At 41.0% G+C, this 19,884-nt stretch overlaps 1 protein-coding gene across 4 annotated transcripts; it reads left to right on the forward strand.

Annotated features, from left to right (window-relative positions):
• Positions 1-1,779: 1,779 nt before the first annotated feature.
• On the forward strand, positions 1,780-19,142 carry Ttc5 (tetratricopeptide repeat domain 5). 4 transcript variants are annotated; one of them, XM_020158400.2, is made up of 10 exons: positions 1,780-1,919; positions 5,613-5,745; positions 6,798-7,009; positions 7,407-7,557; positions 8,209-8,300; positions 11,975-12,031; positions 12,517-12,663; positions 12,819-13,033; positions 15,603-15,747; positions 18,528-19,142. In XM_020158400.2, exons 1-10 carry the CDS (start codon positions 1,869-1,871, stop codon positions 18,645-18,647), a joined length of 1,323 nt encoding a protein of 440 aa, XP_020013989.1. In that variant the 5' UTR covers positions 1,780-1,868; the 3' UTR covers positions 18,648-19,142. The 4 variants fall into 4 exon arrangements, with proteins under 4 accessions (XP_020013989.1, XP_020013990.1, XP_020013991.1 ...); XM_020158401.2 differs by lacking the exon at positions 18,528-19,142 and adding an exon at positions 13,736-13,798 and having other exon boundaries at positions 15,603-15,740; XM_020158402.2 differs by lacking the exons at positions 7,407-7,557; positions 8,209-8,300.
• Positions 19,143-19,884: the final 742 nt, after the last annotated feature.

The raw sequence follows: 19,884 nt of genomic DNA on the forward strand, positions 1-19,884 counted from the left end.
AACTCAGGGCCTGGAGCTTGTTGGGCAGGTCCTCTACCATGTGAGCTATGCCCCAGGTTTTTGTTTTTTTTTTGCTTCAGTTATTTTTTGGATAGGGTCTTATGTTTTTGTCCAGGGCCAAGGGTCTTGGTAACTTTTTTTTTTGGTGGCACTGATTTTGAACTTGGCCTCATGCTTGTTAGGTGGGCACTCTACTGCTTGATACACTCCACCAGCCCTAAGGGAGAAATTTATTTATTTTTTGGCAGCACTGGGGTTTGAACTCAGGGCCTCATGCTTGCTAGATGGGTGCTGTTACTGCTTGAGTCACTCCACTGTGACCTGAATGTTTTTGAGCTTCCATGACCAATGAATGTTTTTGAAGCTTTTTTTGTTTGGATAGTTCTGTGATTTGAACTCAGGGTCAAAAAAAAAAAAGCTTCAAAAGCATTCATTGGTCATGGAAGCTCAAGCCTGTAATCCCAGCTACTCAGGAGGTGGAGATCTGGAGGATCAGGGTTTGAGGCCAGCCTTGGCAAAAAGTTTGCAAGAGTCCATCATAACCAGTGAAAAAGTTGGCTGTGGTGGTGCATGCCTGTCATCCCAGTTACCTGGATAAGCATAAATAGGAGGATCTTGGTTCAGGCCAGGCAGGGCCCTAGAGACCCTATCTCAGAAATAACAAACAGCAAAAAGTGATGGTGTGGTTCAAGTGGTAAGAGCTCCTGCTTAGCAAGTGCCAGCCCTGAGTTTAACCCCCAGTACTGCAAAAAAAAAAAAAGTTTTAAAAGCATCCATACTTATTTCAGATAAATTTTATAGATTACAGTACAAAGCATTTCCTTACACAGTTGTAAATCCTGTTAGAAAATGATTTAAGGAAGTGATTTTATGCACATTTATGATTTCTGTCTTGATCATTTGATTCTTTGTTAGATTCACACAATCAGTTTGAAATACAAGTGAGCTGTAAGTAAAATTTAAAAAGCCGAGAACTATCAGGAGTACTCGAGCACTAGACACCAAGATGGAGAGGATTGTGGTTCAAGGCCAGCTGGGACAAATAGTCACAAGGCTGCATTTCCCAAAATAACCAGAATAAAATGGACTGGAGGTGTGGCTCCAGTGGTAGAGCACCTGCTTTGCAAGTGTGAAGCCCTGAGTTCAAACCTCAGTCACACACACACAAAAGCAGAGTGAAATTCTCCCATTTACCTCTGTCTCCTAGCCCTCATTCCGTTCTTTGGAAATTCTGTATCTCTTTCCAGACATAGTCTGTGTAAAAGCGAATAATTTTTTCCTTAAAACTGGGTTCAATTTCGAATAGGCAATACATGTATGTAGTAAAAAATAGTATACAGTGAAAAGAATTTTCTTTGCTTACCTACACCTCCCTCCCATTCGCTCTTTCCCTCTGCAGAGACGTTGTTTCCTGTGTATCCTTCTGGAAATAGTCAATGAGTGTGTATTCGTGTACGGAACACCGTAGTCCCAGGCATGGCAGATTTATTAGAATAGTGCATTCAAAATGATAACATGACTTATAAATTTGCAAAGTTTGGAAAACATTCCAAACATTCCCTTCAGAATTCCAAACAACATAGCCATCCATCCACTCTCTTAACAAAAATATGCATGGAATTAGCCTGAATGATTGTAGGGGGCGTAGCTAAGTAGAGAGCGCCTGCCTGAAACCCAGAATTCAAACCCCAGTGCTGACAAAAAAAAAAGAAAGAAAAAGTGATTATAGAGCATCTTTGAGCTACAGCCGCGCCCTTCAGCTGCAGTAAGCCTCCGGAGCGCTAGATGTCGCCGTGGCCGGCGATGGGCGTGGGTTTGCGTCTCTGTGGTTGTAAAGTTGGGGCGGAGAAGCCGAGAGGAGTTGAGGAATGATGGCTGATGAAGAGGAAGAAGCGAAGCACGTCTTGCAGAAATTGCAGGTGAGTCCCTACATTAACGTCCACGTGCTTTTGTTACTAGGGAAAAAACCGGGGTCCAGCGTCCGCAGCGCGCGCCAGTCCGCGGCGGGGGGCGCTGCGTGCGTCGGTGCGGTTACTATAACAACTCGGAGGCGCGGGCCGCGGGCGCCGAGCGAGCCCAGCGGGCGGGCGGACGGCGGGGCGTGGGGACGGCCGCCGGCGCGGCTCGCAGCCCCGCAGGGTCGTCCTGCTCGTCCTGGGAAGTCCCTGCAGATTCCTGCACCGCGAGTAGCGCGCACAGGTGAACGGCAGCGGACGGGCACGAACTGCCATCACGTTGTGTGGATCTCCGTCACGGCCATTTCTTTAGCACCTTGCTGCTTTGATACTGGCAATGACCGCAGTAATGGCCTGCACCTGGTTGCGGCCCTTACTACTAAGTGGCTTTGATTTGTTTTGAGTCCCCAATTTGGGGAACCATGAAGAGGGGTCCAGACTCCGCAGGTGTCTTGGTAGGAAGGATTTGCCAAGTTTTAAGGACCCAGGATTTTCCTTATTCCTCAGAAGCTCACTTTGTGTTCTGAGACGGCCTGGAATTAAACATTAACCGGTGATGGGCTTGGAATTTGCTTAAAGAGCTCTGACACAAAAATTTAAACATTGGTGAGATTTCTTTGTTCTTCGAGCAGGTTAAAAGAACAGCACTTTTAGAGTGGTCTTCGTCCCATTTCCACCTGACTTGAATTAACTTCATCTTTTCCATAGTGTGACTGGCATCAGACTTCCTCAATCCTCGCTCCATGTTAGAAACATCGCGTAAATATGTTAGTATATGTGTAAAAAACCTGAGGTCATTATCCCCGAGGCTGCTGGGGTAATCATGAGTTTTTACTTCCTATTTTCACATGTTTCTATTTGATTTTAAACACTTTATATGTATTGATATTGCCATGAGAATAAAATGTTTAGTCCAGCAAAACAAAACCACACTACAAAACCAAGCAATTTCTTGCATATTTGCTTTATAAAAACAGACAATCATTCACAGTCTCTCAGACTTTTTTTTTTTTTGGTGGTACTGGGGTTTGAGCTCAGTGCCTACACCTTTGAGCCACTCCACCAGCTCTTTCTTGATGATGGGTATTTTTGAGGTAGGGTCTCATGAATTATTTGCCTGGGCTGGCTTTGAACTGCCATCCTCCTGATCTCTGCCTCCTGAGTAGCTAGGATTAGAAGTATGAGCCACCGGTGCCTGGCTTCACAATTCCTCAGACTCTTACTAGTTTGCAGCCAGGCTGATTGCAGGACAAAAGGTGTAATTTTTGCTGAGAACTGTCTTTTGTGCTTTCATTTTTGGTAGATGCCCTAAGTGGCTTGGAACAGAATAGAATACTTGAGGTATCTTGGGGGTGAGTGAATAAATGCAGGAATGGAGTAAGAGTGAAGTAGAGAAGGGAGAAAGGGTTATTTAGTGATGTTTTTATCCATGGAGATGGCAGTAAGCTTTGATTTCATTGTTAAAGATATTTTAGGGTAGAAGCAAGTTATAAAAGGCTATTTCTGAAAGTTTCACAGATCATTTTTATTTCAGTCACCTGGGGTGCTTTTTAAAACACAAAATTTTGAATTCTGCTAAAATACTAAATTTAGAATCTCTGCAGTCTGGGGCTTGAAAATAATACACATAAGAAAACTTGAGCCAGCACTGGTGGCTCACACCTGTAATCCTACCTACTTGGGAGGCTGAGATCAGGAGGATCTCAGTTAAGGCCAGCCTGGGCAAATAGTTCTTGAGACCCCATCTCCAATATAACCAGAGCAAAAGTGAACTGGAGATGTGGCTCAAGTGGTAGAGTGCCTGCTTTGCAAATGCAAAGACCTGAGTTCCAAAGTCAGTTCCACAAAAAACCCCCAAAACCAAAAAAAAAAAAAAAAAAAAAAAAACCAAAAAACAAAAACACTAAAGGCACTTTGCAGAAGGTGCTAGTGCTAGTGTCTTCTCTATTTAGGGTAGGATTTTCAATTAGTTATGACATATCTGTATTTGTTAGAGATGGATGATATATTAATATATTTAATGAGAGCCTATCACAAGCCAGTCCCTGTTCTACTGTTCAGATGTAGCTCTAAACGAAACATATTAAGTGCCTTCCATTGTGGAGCTTATGTTCCAGTGGTGAAGTCAGACAGTAGTCTGTGAATAAGCCACATAGTTTCAAAGGTACTACAAAGGAAAATGAGTGTGACTTAGCAGTGGTGCTAGGAGGCAGAGATTACTTTGGTTTGGGTGGTTGGGGGCAGCCTTTTTGAGAGAGCAGTTAGTATTTGAGCTGAGCTCTAAATGATGAGGAGGAATTAGGCAGAGATCTGGGGAGAGAGTATCTAGGCATAGGGAAAAGCATGGTAAATGCTTCAGGGTGGGATTCAGCTTGATGGGTTTGAGGAACTGAATGATGGCCAGTGTGGCTTGAGTATTGTAGGAGGATGGGTAGTAAGAAGGAAGTATGTGGTAGGATGGGTTGTGGGTGTGGGAGGTCCGGCCATACAGTCTTGCAGACCATGGTAAGGATTTGTATTTTATTCTGTCTGGAATTGAAAACTTATTTGTGGGCTTGTGATTTGATTGACAACTTCATTGACTACAGTGGAGAGAATAAATGAGAGAGTAGAAACAAGGGGACCCATAAAGAAGCTATTGCAAAGCTGGCACTGGTGACACATGCCTGTAATCCTAACTATCCAGGAGGCAGACATCAAGAGGATTGTGGTTCAAGGCCAGCCTGATGCAAATAGTTCCTGGAGACCTTATCTCAAAAAACCCAATACAGAACAACAGGCCTGGCAAGTGGTGGAGTGGCTCAAGTGGTAGAGTGCCTGCCTAACAAACCTAAGGCCCTGAGAGCTCAAGCCCCAGTACTACCAAGAAAAGGTTATTATAGTAGTCCAGACAAGGAAACTCAGAATTATTTAAGAATGGAAAGAGAACATTGACTTGGAAAAAATGCAAGAGATCCAGAAGATGACCTGACAAAAAATAAATAAGATGAAACAAAGCAAAAATCTAACAAACATTTAAAGAAAAAAAAAAAAACCTGCAAAACCCCAAGGTTACCAATTTCAAATTGTTCTGTTCGTGGCAAAAAACAACGTCTTTTCATACTCAGATTATGTATTCTCAGATTTCAGCATATGAAAAATGTGGGATAAAATTATTTCTGTTAGGAAGTCCATTTTTTTGTTTTGTTTTTTGTCTGTGCTGGTGAACAGACCTCGGGCCTTATGCATGCTAGGCAACTGCTGTACCACTGAGCTTAGGAATTCCAGTTTTAAGAGTAAATTTCTGGTTCTTTTTGGGACCAGAACCAGATAGAATGATGTGAACTTTTGGTTTATCTCGAGTTATGAAGTGTTCCTGACTGTGGTATGTGAAGTGCTTAGAGTTATTGGAAACCCTGCTGGAGCTGGGAGAAAGTATTGTCATTGTAGTGCTTGACGGGCATGGGACAACTTGGGACCATGAGATTGGGCTTGGGACACTGGCCACTTTCCTCAAGATCTGCGGCATTTGATAGACCTGTCCAGTCTGCTTATTGTGCATTCCTAGGTGAGATAAGAGAATCAGTATTTCTAGGCCAAGAACAGTATGGCTTGTCAGTTCGAAATTCCCTTGTCAGGTGCTCTCTCCACTTACTGGACCATTCTTCTGCTTTCTAGAAACTGGTGGATCAGCTCTATTCATTTCGAGACTGCTATTTTGAGACACACAGCGTTGAGGATGCTGGACAGAAGCAACAGGATGTGCGGGAGGAGATGGAGAAGACCCTCCATCAAATGGAGCAAGTTTTGGGTATGAACCTTAAAGAGTATGCCACCCCCTGCTCTCCACTGAAATGTGATAGAGTTTCTCTCTCTCTGTAGACTCTTTGGTATCCTGTTTGTGGCTGCTATAGGTTGGTAGAACAGAATGTTTCTTTTAAGGACCCCTGTGCAGACTATAGCCACCTAACCTACTTTTCCTAAAGTGTGATTGTAGCAAATGATATGAAATAAAGAAACATACTTGTTGCTTGAAGTACTGTAGCAATTCTCTTAACTGATTTTTGTGCCTGTGCTTTCTTTTACTTCCAAGTTAATTTACATTCTGACCTTGGCCATAGTTATCTTTCTAAATGCTTACTTCATACATTTAGTCTTATCCTCTTATCTGCCTTTTTGCAAGGAGTCTTCAAGATTCCTTGAATTGACTATTGATTGGCTGAAGTCTAACCCCTTGACCTGGTATTCAAGTCTCCATTGTCTTTCCCTCCCTCCATCCCTCATTTATTGGTTGATTGATTGATTGAAACAAGGTTTTGCTGTGTAGCCCAGGTTGATCTCAGAAGCTTGTGATCCTCTTGCCTCTGCCTCCTGAGTACTCTTGGATTATAGGTGTACACCACCATGCTCAGTTCAATTGTCTTTTTTTTTTTTTTCTTCTAACCTTATCTTTGACCACTTGTTTATCAAGTAACTTCTTGTTTCATCCAGGTTGGACCACTCATTCTCCTATGAACATGTCACATGTACTTCTGCCTCTTTGTCTTTGTTTATATCATTTTCTAGCTTGGAGGGTCTTTTGACTTTTAAAAATCCAGTCATTGAATGCATGCCATATGCTTCTTTTCATTGTTATTTTAATTTTCCATGTATATGCTTTGTCTTCTCCACCAGATTGCTGCCCTCTATGGTACAAACAATGCATTCTTTGCTACCCAGTTAACTGTCATTATTCTCTATACAGTAGACTTTCAGTAAATAGTTTGTTGATAGATTTTTCCATTCTTAGAGCTGGCATCTACTTATTTCTTGAGAGAAAGTACCCTGCTCCTATACTTTCTTTTATTTTTCCATTCCTCCTAGGTTCTGTCCAGGGCAAAGCACAGGCTCTGATGTTAACAGGGAAGGCACTGAATGTGACTCCTGATTACAGCCCTAAGGCTGAAGAGCTTCTGTCAAAAGCTGTGAAGCTGGAACCTGAGCTGGTGGAAGCCTGGAATCAGCTGGGTGAAGTGTACTGGAAGAAAGGGGATGTTGCAGCTGCTCACACCTGCTTCTCAGGAGCCCTCACCCATGTGAGCTGCCCATTATACCCTTGGAGCATCCAGATAGGAAGGAAGATTCCTTTCTTTGGTTGATAAATTTCCTTAGGACAAGAATACTAGATAAGAATGCAGTTTGAACTAGCTCCAAGAAGAGAATCAGAAGGGAGGGTGGGTGGGAAACAGACCTGGATGAGGAAATAAGGGACATGGGGCTGAGAAAGAAAAAGAGGATGGGATAGGTTCAGGGTAGATGAGAAGTGAGGCAAAGTTGGCATCAAAACCAGTTCTTGTATATAGGCTTCGAAAATGGAGATGGCAGCAAGAATTAAGATGAAAAATTAGGATTTGGGGAAAATGGAGGTTTGAATAGATTTGGAAGTGGAAGGTAGAGTCAGGAAGGTTGAGTGTATGTCTTTAACATTTGCAGTGCAAGAATAAAGTCTCCCTGCAAAACCTGTCAATGGTGCTTCGCCAACTGCAGACAGGCTCTGGAGATGAACACTCGCGCCATGTCATGGACAGTGTCCGACAGGCCAAGTTGGCTGTGCAGATGGATGTCCTTGATGGCCGATCCTGGTGTGAGTGCTCTCAAAAGATCTCCAGCAAGTTTCTAGAGTAGTGGTTGTTAACCAAGGCTAAATCCCAGAATCATCTGGAGCCCACCCATTGAGTCTGACTCTGGAGGCATCTTTGTTTAAAAGAAGCCCAAAAGGTATTTTGATAATCACTGTTCTTAGAACTCTTAGGTCTGTGGATCCAAGAGAGAAGACTTATGTTTCCACATAAACAGTCAGGGCTTTTATAACTCCTGCTCAGGTTTCTTCTTGCGGCAGGGGCGGGGGGGGTCCATATTTCTCTATCCTAGTAGAATTTTGGGTATACCAAATATAGTGTCATCCTGATTTGGCTCAGATGTGGGGTCTTCCTTTTCCTCCTCCCCTTTCGTCCTCTCCCTTCCTCTTCTTCTTCCCCTTCCCCTCCCCTCCCTCTCCTCCTCTCCTTCATCCTTCCCTTTCTTCTTTCCTCTCTTTCTTTCCCCATCCTCTTTCTTTCTGTCACCTCCCTCCCTCCCGCCTTCTCTTTTCCTACAGGGTCTTGCTGTGTAGCTCAGTCTGGCCTCAAACTCCGTATCTTGCTGCCTTAGTCTCCCAAGTTCAAATGTGGGGTCTTCAAATAGGTCGTATCTTGGACTTTGGCTTTGAGATGATCTGCCACTGTTTCTCTTTCAGATATTCTGGGGAATGCATACCTTTCTCTTTATTTCAATACTGGCCAGAGCCCTAAGATCTCCCAGCAAGCCCTCAGTGCCTATGCTCAAGCAGTAAGTACTTAAGATCACTCAGGTCAGATGAAGAGAGGCAGCAACAGAAGCAGGAGCACTGTTCAGTCTTCCTGTGGTCCTTTAGCAAGCAGTGTGGGCTATGTTTGCTGGTATCTCCTGGGTGTGGTTTGAAAAGCTGCATCTGCAGAAGTGGCTTATTCTGCTTAGGAATCTTTTGCAGTATGATCTTAGTGCCAGACAGCTCCTTAAGTGGTCTAGATTTCTTACAGGCATGCATAACTGAGTCACAGAGCCTGTCTCAAAATGTCCATCTTTTTTAACAGGGAAAAAAGCCTATTAAAATATGTTTACAGAAATGTAAAAGGGGGAACATTTGGAGGTAGGACCAGTAGGGAGGGGGAGCAGACAAGAGAGGATGATGAGGGAGTGAATATGTTTGAAGTATGTTGTATACATGTGTGAAAATGTCATAATGAAACCCATTACTTTGTGCAATAAAAAACAATTTAATCTAAAAATATTGCTTATTATTTGTATGTACTCATTTTAAAGAAAAATGAAAACTCTAATACTTAAGTATAAATTAGCTATCCCCAAATTAACTTTTAGATAGTATGACTGGATTTCCCCTGGGCTAAAAGAGAAACAGCACATAGCCATTCTGCATCAATTCCTAGGAATTAGTTCATAAAGCCCATGCTTTGTTTAGTCTTCTGGGCCATTTTTATATCGACAGCCACTTTCCCTGTTTCCTTCAGGCTTTGAGTGAGGCTGTGTCAGCCCTCTGAGTGCTCATCTTCATCTTTTTTTGCTTTCAGACTTTCTTTGACATAGTGAATGCTTTTTAACTTATCATTACTTATTTTGCTTTATGTGGCAGAATAAAGAAGTGGCTATTGTATATTCATATTTGCAGTTTAAGGACTGTCCTTTTTTCAGTCAGGGAACTTTTGGATAAGTTATATTTGATTCTAATTTTTTTCTTTTTTCAGTTGTGGTTTTGTTTTTTAAGACATGGTCTCCTTGTGTAACCCAGGCTCACTATCCTTTTGCCTGTACCTTCCAGGTACTGGCAGTTCAGGTATGAACCACCGTGCGTGGCTTTTAGCTTAATTTCTTCATTTCATGCCTGTTTCCTTTTATTTATTTATTTATTTTTCTTTGCGATACTGGTGTTTGAACTAGGCTTTGTACTTGCTAGGCAGGTGCTCTACCTCTTGAGCCATACCACTGGCCCTTTCTGCTCTGGTTAATTTTGAGACTAGAGTTTTACTTTTTCCCTCATACAGCCTGAACTGTGATCTTTCTATCCTTCCTGCATGTTCCACCATATCCAGCTGTTGATTGAGATGGGGTCTTGTAAAATTTTGCCCAGGCTAGCTTCATTACAGTCCTCCCAATCATTGCCTCTCAAGTAGCTAGGATTACAGGCATGAGCTCCTGGCATCAATGATTGTTTACATTTTAAAGAATAATACGATGTACTTCAAAAATTTTTTTTTCAGTTTTACTTATTTATTTTTAATTATCATATTGTTGTGCTGGGGGTACAACAATATATATTGTATTCTTATATTGTATTCTTACAATATATCATAGTCGAATTCGCCCCCTACATCATTCCCCTCCCCCCATTACTGGATTGATTTCAACAGTCCTTTTTTCCCATGAGCACATAATATTTCCATTACATAGTCACCTTCCTACACCCTTTCCTTATTGGGGGGGATTCCAATTTTTTTTTTAATTCATTTATTCACATGTGCATACATTGTTTGGGTCACTTCTCCCCCCCGCCCTCCTCCCCCACCCTCTGCCCTTCTTCCCCCCCTTCACTTCCAGGCTAGAGCCTGTCTGCCCTTATCCCTAATTTTGTTGAAGAAAAGACATAAGCATAATAAGGGAGACAAAGCGTTTTTGTTAGTTGAGTTAAGGATAGCTATACAGAGAGATTCCTAGCATTGCTTTCATGTACATATGTGCTACAACCCATATTGATTCATCTCTAACTGATCTTTACACTGGTTCCTGATCCCCTTCTTATGTTAACCTCTGTTGTTTTAAGGTTTCTGTATTAATTGCTCTGGAATGGGGACATCAAACGCTTTCATGTTTTGGGTTTTCTACCTATTCCTATATCTCCCGTATGAGTTCTCCCCATGTCATGTGATCCAAGTCCAATCACATTTCTGCATTTGCCCTAGATCTAAAGTCTGCGTATGAGGGAGAACATACAATTTTTGGTCTTCTGAGCCTGGCTAACCTCGCTCAGAAGGGTGTTCTCCAGTTCCATCCATTTACCTGCAAAAGACAAAATTTCATTCTTTGTGGCTGCGTAAAATTCCATTGTGTATAAATACCACATTTTCTTGATCTATTCATCAGTAGTGGGGCATCTTGGCTGTTGTGAATAGTGCTGCAATAAACATGGGTGTGCAGGTGCCTCTGGAGTAACCTCTGTCGCATTCCTTTGGGTATATCCCCAGGAGTGGGATTGCTGGGTCATGTGACAGGTCTATGTTTAGGTTTTTAAGAAGCCTCCACTTTTTTTCCAGAGTGGTTGTACTAGTTTGCATTCCCACCAGCAGTGTAAGAGGATTCCTTTTTCCTCACATCCTCTCCAACATTTGTTGTTGGTGGTGTTTTTGATGATGGCTATTCTAACAGGGGTGAGGTGGAATCTTAGTGTGGTTTTGATTTGCATTTCCTTTATGGCCAGAGATGGTGAGCATTTTTTTATGTGCTTTTTTGCCATTTGAATTTCTTCTTTTGAGAAAGTTCTGTTTAGTTCTGTTGCCCATTTATTAATTGGTTCATTGATTTTAGGAGAGTTTAGTTTCTTAAGTTCCCTGTATATTCTGGTTATCAGTCCTTTGTCTGATGTATAGCTGGCAAATATTTTCTCCCACTCTGTGGGTGGTCTCTTCAGTTTAGAGACCATTTCTTTTGTTGTGCAGAAGCTTTTTAATTTTATGAAGTCCCATTTGTCCATCATTTCTCTTAGTTGCTGGGCTGCTGGGTATACTTCCAAATTTTACATTTGGTTTCACCAAATAATAATTTTAACACTTAAATTTCTTTACTTAAATCTGCACTTTTAAAAAATCTCAAACAGCCATTTAAGGCATTTAAATTCATGTTGTTTTTGCTTTTGCAATGTTCTAGGCAATGAATCAAGTCTAAAATATAATCACCGTGTCAGTTTCTTCACACATATGTGCACTGTCCTCTGGTTTCTGTCCCATTTATTTTAGAGAATCAGAATTTGACTTCACATGTGTGTTTTAAGGATGTATAGATATAAACAAGATTCCTCTTGTGGCTGGAACCATGTTCACGTCAGAGGAGATGCATTAAAACTGACTTTATTGCTGTCCTAGGCTTTCCTCTTTACATCAGCATGTCACTATTTAAGTTTGTTTTCTTTATTTTTTATCAGAATGCTTTCAAATATTTCTTCTACCTTTAATAATAACTGTGGATTAATTATAGCCGTATTGTAAAGTTTCATACATGCAAACACCTGAGGTTTCAGAGTCTGAGTTATATACCATACAAACAGTTATTAGACTAATAACACTGGGTACAGGCAACATTTGACAAGGAAGAGCCTCAGAGTTTTCTAGGGAGAGGAAATCCCTGGAAAGAGACGTGTTAGGCTTGGCCATCCTAAGGTCGAAGTATGATCCACTGATCTTTTTATGCCATTACAGGAGAAGGTTGACAGGAAAGCTTCGAACAATCCTGACCTTCATCTGAACAGGGCAACGGTAAGACCCACGGGTTAGTAGTTATCTGAAGGTTAGATAAAAAAGACATCTAATCTTAGCCTGCAAGCATGACTGAGTATACATAGGGATAAGGCCAGATACAAAGTGGGAGGAAGCCAGATTATTTCTAGGAAGAGCTACCCTAGTTTAGTTTGACTTCAGTGTTGGATGGAGTCACTAGAAGGAAGGGGGAGGGACTGAGGAGGTAGGAGTACATGGAGAATGGGGAGATGGTTTAGAAGACTTCTGAGGTGTTAGGTGTAAGTGTAAAAATAGAGTGATCCAGTATATGTAACAGAAGTTACCTTCTTTGATTTCATTTGTGGCATTGTTACTCCTGTGGCCAGAACAAAGAATGCTCATGGTAGGACAGGAAGATAACTAGGAAAGAACACAGTTGTATTTCTATTGATTCTTAGCCCATTGTGACATTTCCTCTGCATAGTTTGAGTATAATCAGGAGGTTTTGGTTTACTCTTTTACAGTTACATAAATATGAAGAAAGTTATGGGGAGGCCCTGGAGGGCTTCTCCCGGGCTGCAGCACTGGACCCTGCTTGGCCAGAGCCCCAGCAACGAGAGCAACAACTCCTAGAATTCCTCAGTAGATTAACCAGCCTCCTGGAGAGCAAGGTAAAGATGTATAAAGGGGCTGAAGCCTGCTCTTAGAATAGGCTTAGGTGCAGAGATGCCACAGAAGCTAGTAGTGGGGAGGGAAGCACTAGATTCTCAAAGAGAACACTAGTTTCCAGCTTCTTAACTATTTCTGTTTTTTTTTTTTTTCTCAGGGAAAGATGAAGACTAAAAAGCTGCAGAGCATGCTGGGAAGCTTGCGCCCAACACACCTAGGCCCTTGTGGCGATGGGCGCTATCAGTCAGCCTCTGGGCAGAAGGTGACCCTGGAGCTCAGGCCACTGAGTGCACTGCAGCCTGGTGTGAACAGTGGTGTTGTGGTCCTGGGAAAAGTGGTGTTCAGCTTGACCACAGAGGAGAAAGTACCCTTGTGAGTTTCTCTTGCCCTTTCTTTTTTTTCCCTTCTAAGCTAATTGCTCTCAGTTTCTGGCCTTTCTCTAAGCAGTTAGGACATTATTAGTGTTAACACACTAGTGACTTCTGATTGCTTTCTGACTGTTCCATAAGCAGAAGTTACCCAGGTAATTCTAACAATCTCTTGATAGAGGCCTTTGTAGATTATTTCATTGCCTATTTTTTCCTTAGAGTTTGGTACTTTATGGATTCCAACATTCATTGCTGAAATTTGGGCTTTTTTTTGACAATATTTTTGTTAAAAGTCTCACACCTGTTAGGCAGGCGCTCTACCACTTGAGCCACTCCACCAGTTCTATTGCTGAAATTTGGCAGGTTAGTTTTCTTTTTGAGACAGGGTCTTGCTATGTAGTCCACACTGGCCTTGAACTTGCTATGTAGCCCACACTGGCCTTGAACTTGCTATGTAGCCCAGGGTGCCCTTGAATTCACAGTCCTCCATCTTCAGCCTCCTGAGTGTTGGGATTACAGCTGTGTGCTACTATGCCTGGCTAAGGTTTTCTTGTTTGTTTTCTTGTGGTGTTGGGGATGAACCCAGGACCTTGTTCATGTTAGGTAAGTGCTTTACCACTGAGCTACATCCCCAACCCAGGACATGTTTTTATATTATACAGACGTCTTAAAATTCTCCTATTCTTTTGTGTTTTGATAATCATAGAATTGAAAGAGGACAAATTGTCACTGCTGTTTGGATTTAGGAGTGCTTAGGCAATTCTGGAAGGTAAGCTTTGAAGCTGAATTTAAGGCCTGGTCGTGGAAATTATCTCAGATGTCATTCAACAAATACCTATTGTGCATTTAGTATATATATTATAGGGAGTGAGAAAAAAGGAAAAATGAAATATAAAGGACTTGGCAAAGGATGCTTACAGTCTAGCAGAGGAATGAAGTAAGAATATTTACTTAGAAATTTTTTAAGTCTTGAAAAGTTAGGGTTTAGTGAATGCCATCACTTCTTGGTCCTTCACTCACTTCCTGATTCTTGGTTGGTTACTTTCTTCTTTTTTTTCTACTGAACTGGTTTATTTTCTGGGATTACCAGTGTCTTTCTAGGCATCTGATCCAGTGGCTCCCACTACATGGCTCTGTAACATTCTGACTTACCTTTTCCGATTGCCTTTCACATCCTTTCTGCTTATCCAGACTTAATACACAATTCCTCTTACAGCTCTCACTGTTCTCTGGAGGTGTCTAAAGGTCCATGTATTTGCTGATTTGAAGAGCAAGAACATGAATGAGAAAAGTTTAGTTAATAGAGCAGACCTTAGAGCCAAGAGGAATAAAAAGGAATATAGACGTTGGTAGATTTTAGAGAAACCTGAGAACAAATAAATATTTTGCTACTCCTTAGTTTCTCTTTTTCTCCTCAACATCTAAATGTTGGGTTCCCAGAACTGTTTTTGTTCTTTTCCTCTCTCTATACCAGGAGGGCGTGTAGTTGTCAAGTTTAATCACCTGTCAATGGTGGTCTAATACAGTGTGTAGAAAGCTACTGGGGCTTTGACTGGATTCATCAAGGGAGAGCTATGCTTGATGGCACTGTTTCCTGGGTGTTCCGGTGTGTCAGTTGATGACCTGGCTCTGGTTTTTCCACCATTGCATTTATAGGGCATCTTGCTTGGTGATGTTGTGTAAACCCTGGGCTTTGGCTGCCTCCTATGTGCTCACAATTTTTATCTCTAGCCCAGGCCCCAGCTTCCTGAGTACTTGTATTACAGCCATGTGCAGTCATACCCAGAAAACCCAGCTACTTTTTCCATCTTTAGAAGTGGTAGAGTGCCTGCCTAGCAAGCACAAGGCTCTGAATTCAAATGTAACACTGCAAGGAAAAAAAAAATTTACATTGAGGGTTACCTCCTCCAGGATGTCTTTCCATTTTTCTGAGCCCACAGCCCAATTGTGGTTTCATGTAATGTAGTACAAAGGAAAAGCTGTTTGAGTACCTGTCACACTGTACTATAAGTGATATTATTATTTTTCTTTTTTGCAGTGCTGGGGATCAAATTTAGGACTTTTTTGCATGCACGGCAAGCCCTCTGTCACTGAGTTACACTTCAGCCCAAGTGGTGGTTTTGTTGTCTGGCTTCTGCTAGACTACAGGTCATTTATGGCTGGATTGGAATCATACAGCTACACACCGTCGACACGTACATAGTATTTAGTGAAGTCTGTGGAGTTAAGCTAGGCTGACACTGATGATGGCTGGAGGGTTGGGTTAAAAGTGGTAGTTCAACTGACAGGCCAGGAAGGTTTCAGCTGCAATGTTTTGGACTAGTTGATCATTAGTATTTGTTAGATAGCCTCAGTGTGCGTGTATTGTAAGCTTTTAGCAGAGTGACAGATTACTGAGTCCTGTGAGTATTTTCTAAAGATTTATAATAACCTAAGATAAATGAGTACATAGTAGAGAGAAAGCATTTGTTTGTTTTGCTAATATTTTAAAACTACTGTTTCTGGTTCTTTCCTGTCCACATCCTTTTTTTTTTTTCCCCTTCTTTCTCTCTTAACCCATCTTAACCTGGCAGCACATTTGGCCTGGTAGATTCGGATGGACCTTGTTATGCAGTGATGGTGTATAATATGGTGCAGAGCTGGGGAGTACTCATTGGGGACTCTGTAGCCATTCCTGAGCCCAACCTTCGGCTTCACCAAATTCAGCACAAGGGAAAGGTGAGTAATGACTAGGATTCTCTTGCAGCTCAGAGGCTCTGAAAGTGGAAACAAACTTACCTCTTTTGAAAAAATAAGCATAAAAATAATTCATGCCTGTATGAGTGTTTGTGTATGATACATATACACTTTCCAGTGTGTGTATGTTCTTTTTTATGTTTATGATTTTATTAGGATGTAATAGTTGTCCAGGGGGATACATTGTGATATTTGCATATGTGCTTACAACATATCTTATATGTACCTCCTCATTCTTCTCCCCCGCCTTAGAATAATTTCAAAGGTCCAACAGGTTTTATTCTTCTATTATCATGTATGGATACAAAACACATCCACCATATTCACCCTCATTCCCTCTTTCCTTGTGCCCACCCCCTCCCACTGGTACCCACCTCAGAAAAGATTTATTTTTCCCTCCTGCTCTCCATTTTTAAAAAATTACGTGTCTATTATCCAAGGGGGTTTCACCTTGGTACTTCCTGTCTGTATATATCGTGGTTTAATCAAATTAACCCCTCCCCTCCAGTACTTACTTATTCTCTGTCACCATGCTCTTCTAATATTCAATAGTTTACAGTGCATTATGTTATATTCATATATAAGATGGGGTGTTTCAGTATTTTTCATTCTCTAACATTTCTCTCTCCCACCTCCTGTAGCCCCCCTCAGACAAACTCACTACTACAATTTTGTTCTGTCACTATCTATATCTATATCTATATCTATATCTAGATATATGATCATATATACATTTAACTTCTAGGTCTAGCTTCCATATGAGAGAAAACATGCAACCTTTGATTTTTGACCTTGGCTTACTTTACTTAACATGAAGTTCTCCAGTTCCATCCATTTACCTTCAAACAACATAGTTTCATTCTTCTTCATGGCTGAATAAAACTCCATTGTGAATATATGTTACATTTTCTTAATACGTTCATTTGTGGTGGGGCATCTGGGCTGTTCCCAAAGCTTGGCTACTGTGAATAGTGCTGCACTAAACATGGGTGTGCAGGTGGCTCTGTTGTATCCTGGAGCACATTCTTTTGGACATAGCAGTAATTCATGCCTGAATGAGTGTTTGTGTATAATACCTATATACTTTCGAGGGTGTGTATATTCTTATATGTATACACACACATGCGTGTGTGTGTGTGTACATATATCTCTCTGTATATGTTTATATATATTTTTTCAACTATGAAGGGAAACTACTGGTAAGCAAAAAAAAAAAAAAAATTAAAAAAATGGAGCCGGGAGCTGGTGACTCATGTCTGTAACCATAGGTACTTGGGAGGCAGAGATCAGGAGCATCACAGTTTGAGGCCAGCCTGGCAAAAAGTGAGAACCTATTTAAAAAAAGAAGAAAAAATAACCCATCACAGAAAAGGACTTGTAGAGTGGCTCAAGTTGCAGGGCATTTACCGGAAAAAAAAAAAAGAGGACCGAAATAATGTCACTCAGATGTTACCGCTATTGAGTTTGGTGTGTTTATCATCAGTATTTTTCTTTTTCAGAAATACATACATACATTCATATGTATATTTTAAATCATGTATGGGATAGTATATACAAAAATTTGTGAATATTTTTCATGCTTTTCCATATTCCATTGCATTCTTTTGAATTGACACATAGTAGAGATGATAATAATAGTTAACGTTAACTGAAAACTTAACTGAGGTCTAGACATGGCTAAGAGTTTTACTGCCTCCGTTGCCTTACTTGTTATCTTCATCTCCTACATTGTCAGACCCATTCAAAAGATAATAACTATTTCAATAAAACTGTCATTTAAAAATATTTGCTAATTTTATGTGAACAATATAGCACCAAAATGTTTAATTTTTTTTCTTCACAAGGTTGAGATTTTATGAGGTTGAGCTTTTTTACATGCTTTTTGACTATCTTGTACAAATTGCTATTTTTTTCTTACTTGCCCATATTCTTGTTAGGACTCTGTAAAAAATTTATGAGAATTCTTTATTTTTACTGTGACTTAAAGGACCTTGCTTCATGCCATCAGTGAAATAATATTTTTGGGGTAAAGATTTTTTAGCAGCATATTTTACAGCTTAAAATACATTTGGACTGGTAAAGTGAGCTGGTATCTTTTCTGTTACTAGGAAAATGTCTACATTCTGTCACCTCATCTGTTTCTTCCTCTTGATGTAAAAAGGGGAAGTAACTTTAATCTGTGTTTGGCAGGTTAATTTAGGGCTTTACAAAGGAGAGCTGTCTCCTCTGGTTGGGTGCTCTCTATTGCTAATTAATTGTCAAGAAACACCATGGGAAAGGCAGATTCTCTGAGGGGAAATTGCCTTTTTTGAATTAGAGAACTGTACTTGTCCCATTCTTTTTTTTTTTTTTTTGCAGCCCTGGGATTTGAACCAGGGCCTCACACTTGCTAGGCAGGTACTCTGCTACTTGAGCCACTCCCACCAACCCTTTTTTTGTGTTGGGTATTTTTGAGATAAGGTCTCCTGGACTATTTGCCTGGGGCTGACTTCAAACTGTAATCCTGAGTAGCTAGGATTACAGGTGGGAGCCAGCCCTGCTAACCTGTTCCATTCGTATAGTTATACTACTGGTATCCTACTTTTCCCTTGATTTTCCTTCTGAGGATTGAAAACTGGGAAAATTTTCTCTCTTTTGATAGCTCAGTGAGATAGAGCTTTGACAGGAAGACTGGGGAAGAAAGTTGCAGGTGGTGTATCCCCATGCTGAAGATTTTTGCACCTATGGTCTATAACGAACCTTTGTCTATCTGTCTTTTCTAGGACTACTCCTTTTCCAGTGTTCGTGTGGAGACGCCCCTCCTGCTGGTGGTGAATGGGAAACCTCAGGGCTCCAGTAGCCAGGCTGCTGCCACAGTGGCATCACGACCACAGTGTGAATGATCTTCCTTGGCTTGCACTCTAAAAAGGAAGCAGAGGCGAGGAGACAGGCTCAAGAACTCAGCCCCTGGACCAGCCACCGACAGTGACTCATCTGAAATTGGAGGGAAGGGTAGAGGATGCTTTAAATGAAGACTGTCCCTGCTCCTGTCCTGTAAGATACCTTGTATCTCCTCTTTTGTCAGGTGCCACCTCTCTCCAGAGCCACACCTCCCCTGCTTTATCTCTGCTGCCTCTTGACTGCTCTCTTGTTTAAGCGAAGAACATGGAATTGGTAGATGTGTTGGGATCTTGCCATGAGGCAGAGTCCCCAAGATTGCTATTCTTGTCTCCTTCCTGAGTCTAATATGTATATATATATCAGTTCAGTATTTATTGCTAAGGGAGTGGGCTTAACTTTTCAATGGCTTTGTTATTGAGTAATTTTTTATTTTTAAGATTTAAGTTCTTCCTCTTCTTTGGGGCTAGAACAGAATTAAATTTGTTTGGAAAACAAAATACCCTATGGTTTGGTGTGCTTTATTCTCTCTAGGCTTGGGTTCTTGGTCTTAGGATCTATTTAGTCTATTGAAGTAGTACCCTTGTTTTTGCCTTTATACAAAATAGTTTATTTTTCTCCCAGTTAAAAGAATTCTCACAGTAGGTAACCCATGGCAGGAATGGTTGCTCCAGAAAGAATAGCTGGAGACCAGCTTTCTGCTTTCTACTGCAATCTCCAGGGAAGGTCCTCATGATGGTCCAATGCAACAGAGCAATGCTATCGTAATACTTTTTCCAGGATGAAAGACCAAAGAGAGCTGCTAATTTTGTTTTTATGGTCTAGTGGTACATTTTATAGTGGTTTCTGTTAATACACTAATGGAAAAATGAGGAAACGTGAGGATTAATAACCAGTTGAATTCTATAAGACATAAATGCATACAGATGTGTTTTGAAGACTTCTAGTGATAGAGCTCAGGTCTTTCTTTGCAGGCCAGTACTGTTCAACTCTTGTTTAGTGACTTGAGTGCCTTGGAAATTTATAAAGAATGTAAAATACAGAGGACTTCTCAGAGAATAGTGACATTGAGAGTAAGTACCTGTCTATCTGAACGAGTTAAAAAGGCTGATCTAATGAGATAAAATTTCGAAGTTCATTCTTTTTAGTCTAGATAGGTCAAAAAGAGGTGTATTGTCAACATTGTATATGAACCTTGTTGGGAACTTTCATAGATAAGGTAAATTCAGTATGAGTAGGCCA

The sequence above is a fragment of the Castor canadensis genome, chromosome 3 (assembly GCF_047511655.1).
Source record: "Castor canadensis chromosome 3, mCasCan1.hap1v2, whole genome shotgun sequence".
NCBI lineage: Eukaryota > Metazoa > Chordata > Mammalia > Rodentia > Castoridae > Castor > Castor canadensis.

What these genes read in the sequence shown, in the direction of transcription:
- Ttc5 (XM_020158400.2), top strand. Translation starts at nt 1,869, where the DNA reads ATGATGGCTGATGAAGAGGAAGAAGCGAAGCACGTCTTGCAGAAATTG. An exon ending in ACAGAGGAGAAAGTACCCTT is followed by an intron (nt 13,034 to 15,602) that starts GTGAGTTTCTCT and finishes TTAACCTGGCAG; the next exon opens with CACATTTGGCCTGGTAGATT. An exon ending in AAATTCAGCACAAGGGAAAG is followed by an intron (nt 15,748 to 18,527) that starts GTGAGTAATGAC and finishes TGTCTTTTCTAG; the next exon opens with GACTACTCCTTTTCCAGTGT.